Raw genomic sequence first — 6,964 nt, 5'->3', positions numbered from 1 at the left:
GTCGGACATGCTGGCGAGGCGCTAAGCATACCATCATGGGCCAAGCACAGCAACACCCCCGAATGGAGGAGCCCTGGGCCGGGGAGGAGTTCATGGCATAGGTTGCGACCTTAGGCGGGCGCGGAAAAGCTCGTGGAGGCACGTCTGACCTCCGACTTGTGCAAATGCTCTTGAGGCAATGTCAAGCTAGGGCGGGACGAAGGAGACGACATCGCACCAGAGTTGGAGAGGATTGTGGAGATAAAGAGGGGGGGTAGAGGAGGAAGAAGATGATTTATTATATGACATATGGGACCGAAAAATCAGTTATGTTTTTGCAACTGAGATGCGAGATCATTGTTGACTAGTCAAAAATGATGCCATGTTACACAAAACCACCCTCCAAGCGTGGGGCTAAACTGAATGGTGACGAAAGTTTAGGGTTGCGTACTAACTGGTTTTGAAGTTGGAAGTTGTAACTTAAACTAGGGCATGAGTTCAAGATTAAATTATGCACTTCTCTCTTGATCGAACCATATATTCAATAAAGTTCAATTATATCTTCAGGATACTCCAGTAGTTTCAGGTGTTCAGGTAGGTGTAAGTTGTGGAACAATTCCACAACTCTTTAGATGGTTGCTTAACTCGTGATTCAAATATTCGACTCGGTGATCTGACCAAAAAAACATAATTTTCAAATGTTCAAGGAGGATTGTTGCGTCTAGACGTGGTGAAACCGCAAATACAAGCAAGTCAAGTTTCACTGTCGGGGTGTGGATTCCAAACGAAAAATGGGCATGCATAAAAAAAGACCTTACTTTGCAGGAGGGCATTCCAAGCTATGGTCACATTGGTCGGGACAGGGGTCACTCAATCTCAGCCGAGAGCACCCGCACGCAGCCCAGCCTCTAGAGGATACGCGCGCTAGCGGTTGCCGGAATGAATGAGAAACAATTTTTAACACCAGAACAGCATGTGTGCATGGAATTACACTGCAACGATTTCAGCAACGCCAAATTACACCGCAATATCAATTTAAGCATATATAGAACTCATGTCTAACGATCACATAGAGAAAAGCCGGAATTAATACATCAAACATAACCACACAATCCACCCAGTCTAATTATATAGCCAGCATATATAGCCCAAATGGAGTAGCTACTAGAGTCGATCTGGATATTAACACTAAACCAGTTACTGCTAGCTAGATTCACAAATACAATACTACGGCACTACTCCATCAATCGTCACAGCAGACTTAATGCATAATTTACGTTATTCCCTAGAAGTACGCTCTCATCGATCGGTACCTCATGAGCTGATCCACGAACATGATCAGTTGACAGGCTAGGCTACGCACTGCTTGCGCCGCCTCATCACCTCCAGGAGGAGGGCCACGCAGCTCAGGAGGTCGCACACCACCATGAAGCAGATGATCACGGTGTAGTAGATCCTGCCGGACATGTGTCCTGGGTCGGCGGCGAGGAGGATCCAGACTAAACTGGCGTACATGCAATGGAAGAGGATGGTGACCGCGAGCGCGAGGTAGGCGAGGGCACGGCGGGCCCAGCGACGACGGCGTGGGAGCAGCAGCGCCGGCGCGGCCGCGGCCGCCTGGGACGCGGCGCAGCACAACATCCCGATGAAGAGGGCGATTAGCCTGGTTTTCTCCGCGTCCGTCAGCTCGATGCACGGCAGAATGAAGGAGGACTGCAGAGGAAGAGGAACACCATACCAGCTTGGCGCATGATGGATCGTTCGCAATAATGCCAAGCAAAAGCATCCGAGGGGTACGGGTAGGTAGGTATACCTGGCTGCACGAGACATGGAGGTAGGCGGCTACGCAGCCGCTTGCTGCTCCGACGACGATGCTGAAGGCGTTGATGAGCGCCCATGCGCAGACCAGTGGGACGTCATCCCGGATCTCCTTGTTGGCCTCGCTCGGAGGCAGCCGATGAGGCGTTTTGCCGTCCATGGAGATCCAAGCTACTAGGTAGGAGTAGGACGAGATCACGAGATCAGCAACAATTAACGTATGGTTATGGTTAGTTCCTCTTCTCTAATTTCATGTCCCTATTCGACATGAAAGAAGAAGAAGAAGAAGAAGAAGAAGAAGAAGAAGAAGAAGAAGAAGACAGTAGCAAGATGGCCGGAGATGGAGGGGACTCACCGTCACGTCACGCGCTGGTCGGATGCAAGGGAGTTTCTCTTCCTAGCTTGTTAGCTTGGTGTGCTTCCCTCTCAAGGTGCTCGAGCTGCAACTACAGAGCTAGCTAATGGTGGAGGGGGGGAGTTTAAGTGGCCGAGGGAGCGACGTGGGGCCGCCCCAAAACCCACTACGTGTCGAGCAGCCGCAGCCTGAGCTGCACACACACACACACACACACACAGTCTGGTGCGGCATGTAAGCAGGGAAGCATGTGACGGTCTCATCTCAGGGCAGTGACAAGGGAAACTACCGCGAAGTTGCCCCTATACCCTCTTTGGCAATGCAGTGCCATGCCTAATATCTTTGCAGGTGTGCAAAAACGTGAATGAACTCAGCACGCGCACATGCATGCATGCACCACTCCAACGACTGGTGGTGGCTCATCCACATTTCGGTCAGCTAGCTAGCTAGCACGATTATTTGACTGATTTTTTTGGTTTAGCTAATCTTTTTTGACACTCCGATAGCCATCGATTAGGTTTTTTAGGAGCCCGTTCATCAACTTATGCTCCACAAAGTATCTACACGGTTCAACTCGATCCTTTTCAAAAGAAGGAAAAACACCATTGACGACATGCATCTACCAAAGCATAAAGCACTCATACCCTTTTTTTTGCGAGAAAATTTCCGACTATTCATCTTCAATCATGGCAGTACAACGAATACCAGAAATAATAAAAATTACATCCAGATCCATAGACCACCTACCGACGACTACCAGCACTGAAGCGAGCCGAAGGCGCGCCGCCGTCATCGCCCCTCCATCGCCGGAGTCGGGCACAACTTGTTGTAGTAGACAGTCGGGAAGTCGTCGTGCTAAGGCCCTGTAGGACCAGCGCACCAGAACAGCAACCGCCGCAGATGAAGAATAACATAGATCAGAAAGATCCAATCTGAAGACACGCAAACATAGACGAACAACGATGAGATCCGAGCAAATCCATCAAAGATAGATCCGCCTGATACACACCTCCACACGCCCACCAACGGTGCTAGACGCGCCGCCGGAACGGGGACTAGGCGGGGAGACCTTTATTCCATCTTAAGGGAGCCGCCACCGTCTTGTCTTCCTGAGCAGGACACAAACCCTAGCAAAACTGAAAGAAACAACTAAAAATGGAGCCCCTCTTTGGCAATGCAGTGGGACGCCTAACTTCTTTGCGCGGAACTATGAAAGAATACATGACCATGCAAAGATAAGTGGTTCGCATGCTTAATTTCTTTGCGGTGAATGGTCTGTCACCACGCGCACACATGCACATGCGTACATGGCAGTAAAAGACTACCACTACCTAGCAGCCAGCTCTTTTAGTTAGATGCACGATCAGTTTCAATTGGGATAGCTTCATTGTTGGTGAGATTCAATTGTTCATGGCGCAACGAAAATTTTCTATTACTCACACGCGACGAAGTCAAAATCTTTGTAAGTCATTTACTGGCAGCTTATGATAGAAATTCTGGCCTGATGAGGTCCTTCAACAATGTAAATCTCTACGTGAGTAATACAAGTAATTTCCTGAAAAAAGTTCCAAATAGCATGATTTCTAGTAGGATACTGCATACACATGTAATAACCCAGGTTCATGCACAGTGCACCAGCCACACCACCCCAATTACTCAAGGTGGTCGTCCACTTTTCGAGCAGCTAGCTAGTACAATAATTTGACTGAATTGCTTAGTTTGTTTATTTATTCTTATGGTTGTATGTCGTCAACGGGTAGAACCTCAACTTTCGAGTTCCATTGTTGACAGATCATCGATTAGGTTTTTGACGAGCCCATTCATCAACTTATTTATCCTTGTTGAGAATGGAAAGTGGGGCTCCAACACTATTGGAATCCACTTCTTTGCCAGCAGACGACAAACCGTCTGTCTGAACACATGCCAGCAAAGACCTTCTTTGTCGTCCGCTTTTTGGAAACAGACGGCAAAGGATTGTGCCGTCCGCCGTTAGTGGCCAGCAGGCGGCAACGATTGTGGACGACAATGAGGTGGGGTGAGAGCCGTTAGGGGTTAACGGTGTGCTTAGTCGTCAGCCAGCAGACGACAAAGTGCTCAAACATGCCAGTCCCAGAAATCACAGGTAGTTGCCGCGTGGCATGTTTGCTGTCAGCTAGCTGACGGCAAAATACTTTGCCGTCAGTTAGCGGACGAAAAAGAGCCTGTACAGCCCTGTTTTTAATTTAATTCATTCAATTTGACAGCAATTCACAGATATGATATACATATATACACACCAAGCATATCCAACACACAGGTTTCATCATATATACATACATAACCAACACATATATAGTTCCATCCTTCCATATTACAAAAGTTTCACATCCAACACCGTTATCCATCCATCCATATATAACAAGTTCCAACCATGCAAGTTCACTGATACAAAATAAAAGCACAAATGGAAAAGAAGCACTCCATCCATGCAAGCTTCCGTGAATTAAATCAAATCTGCAAAATGATAAACAAGATGTTAGAAGAAGAAGAAGAAGACTAGAAGAAGTAAACATACTTAAGTAAAATGGAGCTAACCTAGAAGAAAATGAAGAAGAAGAAGAAGACTAGAAGAATAAGAAGAAGAAGACGACTATAAGCTTATTATGTAAACTTGGTCATTTTGTGCTAACATAAGTAATTTTGGAGTTAACCTATAGGAAACTAAGTATATTAGAGCTAACTTAGAGCTAACTTATGTCATTTTGGAGAAGAAGAAGAAGAAGAATATACGCTTATTATGTAAACTTGGTCATTTTGGGTTAACATAAGTAATTTTGGAGCTAACCTATAGGAAACTAAGCATATTAAAGATAACTTAGCATATTAGAGCCAACTTAGGTAAAATGGAGCCAACCTAGCTAATTATGCCATCTTTGAGTGAACTAAGCATATTAGAGCTAACTTAGATCTAACTTATGTCATTTTGAAGAAGAAGAAGAAGAAGAAGAAGAAGAAGAAGAAGAAGAAGACTATAAGCTTATTATGTAAACTTGGTCATTTTGTGCTAACATAAGTAATTTTGGAGTTAACCTATAGGAAACTAAGCATAGTAAGATAACTTAGCATATTAGAGCTAACATATGTAACTAAGCATACTAGATCTAACATAGGTAACTAAGCATATTAGAGCTAACTTAGAGCTAACTTATGTCATTTCGGAGGAAACAAAGCTAAGTATATATAGATCATTTTGGAGATCTGACATACCTGACATAGTTCAGTTCTCATTGTTCTTCTCCTTCTCCTTCTTCAGCCTGATGCGCCAAGAGCGGCGAGGCGGTGGAGGCAGTAGGATGTAGTCTTCTACCACAATTGATGTGATCATGTCGCCCAGCTGTGGGATCGCCGGCGCCACCACCGACGCGAGGTCATTGTCAGGCACCACCACCATCGCGAGGCCATCTTCAGGCAGGATAGGCACGACCATCGCTAGGTCATCCTCAGCCACCACCAACTCTTGCCCATAGTCAGCCACCACCATCTCTTACCCTTGGTCAGCCACCACCATCGCCATGTCATCCTCAGCCTGATGCCCACTCTGCTCCTATTCTTCCCCACTCCAATCCGGATCATCCTCCTTGCTGTCTTTGCTGCAGCTAGAATCGCTGCTGCTTTGACTGTAGCCAGTGTCGCTGCTGCTTTGGCTGTAGCCAGTGTCACTACTGCTGCTCTCATTGCCTGTCCAAATGCAACAATGACCGTTAACAATCGATGCAAGACAAAGCCAAATGTAGATGAATAAGAAGAGGCAGAACGTACTGGCATCATCGTCGTCAGCGTAGCGCATGCAACACATAGTCGCTTCAACACCTTCACGATTAGCATGGTGGCGTCGTCGTCGTACCTGAAGAGAAGGAAGTACCACAGCCGCAGGTCGTAGGCATGGTAGAACTTCTCCCAGCCATGACACAAGTACATGTGGCCCTCCTTGATCACCAACTCCACGTCCCACAGCCTGCGAAACCTGCTGCCGGCCTGTCGCAGCTTCACATTGTATGGCGGATCTTCACCCAGCATGTTCATAAAAGTGCCAGGCAGCCTCTGCAGTTTGGGACAATGAGTGATGTAGCAAACAACAGAGTTATCATAATGATATGGGTGAAGGAGAGGTCTCTCCTTTTATATACCCGCCTCATGGATGATACTGAAGTCCCAAGTATGATACTGAAGAACTCGGAAGTATCCAACTCGTACTGCGGTGTGGCAGAGCGGAGTCTGCGATGGCGGCTTCCCCCCATCTCTAATAAGTAGCAGAAGAGACCAATTAGTACCCTTACAACATTATCATACAACATTATAACATAAGAAATTTTGAGCAGAAGATAATCAACTACACCAAGTTATCATTTCTCATTCAAAAAACAATGCACTTGTGGACATATGATGGCTCTAGTTGAATTTATTAGTAGCACTAGTCGTCAAAAATGTTGACTTTAGTTGAATTTCATATAATAACTAATTTAACTTCCTTCGGTCAGCAAACTAGGCAACTAGCTAGCAGTATAAAAACATTCAACTAAAGAAAAGAAAGAAACTGCAAAACATGGCGGAACCCTAAATGAGAAAGTATAAAAACGTGTCTTTTTATTCTTCTTCCCCTCTTCTTCTTCTTCTTCTTCTTCTTCTTCTTCTTCTTCTTCTTCTTCTTCTTCTTCTTCTTCTTCTTCTTCTTCTTCTTCTTCTTGCTCTTCTTCTTCTTCTCCTCCTCCTCTTCTTCCTTTCCCTCTTCTTCTTCCTTTCCCTTTTTTCTTTTTCCTTTTTTTCCTTCTTCTT

General features: G+C 45.8%; 1 protein-coding gene across 1 annotated transcript; it reads right to left on the bottom strand.

The window, feature by feature from the left end:
* Nucleotides 1-1,009: 1,009 nt before the first annotated feature.
* LOC123116680 (uncharacterized) lies at nt 1,010-2,312 on the bottom strand. Its single transcript, XM_044537609.1, has 3 exons — nt 2,153-2,312; nt 1,793-1,968; nt 1,010-1,692 (listed from the first exon to the last, which is right to left on the bottom strand). The coding sequence occupies exons 2-3, from the start codon at nt 1,955-1,957 to the stop codon at nt 1,330-1,332; spliced, it is 528 nt and encodes a 175-aa protein (XP_044393544.1). The 5' UTR covers nt 1,958-1,968; nt 2,153-2,312; the 3' UTR covers nt 1,010-1,329.
* Nucleotides 2,313-6,964: the final 4,652 nt, after the last annotated feature.

This window comes from Triticum aestivum, chromosome 5B, assembly GCF_018294505.1.
Source record: "Triticum aestivum cultivar Chinese Spring chromosome 5B, IWGSC CS RefSeq v2.1, whole genome shotgun sequence".
NCBI classification, from domain to species: Eukaryota; Viridiplantae; Streptophyta; class Magnoliopsida; order Poales; family Poaceae; genus Triticum; species Triticum aestivum.
Note: the sequence above shows the minus strand (reverse complement) of the source record. Positions and strands in the feature narration are given on the sequence as shown.

Bases quoted from the DNA above. Each gene is read 5' to 3' on its own strand.
- LOC123116680 (XM_044537609.1), bottom strand. From the start codon at position 1,957: ATGGACGGCAAAACGCCTCATCGGCTGCCTCCGAGCGAGGCCAACAAG. The intron at 1,693-1,792 runs GTATACCTACCT...CTTCCTCTGCAG, and splicing joins TCCATGTCTCGTGCAGCCAG to TCCTCCTTCATTCTGCCGTG.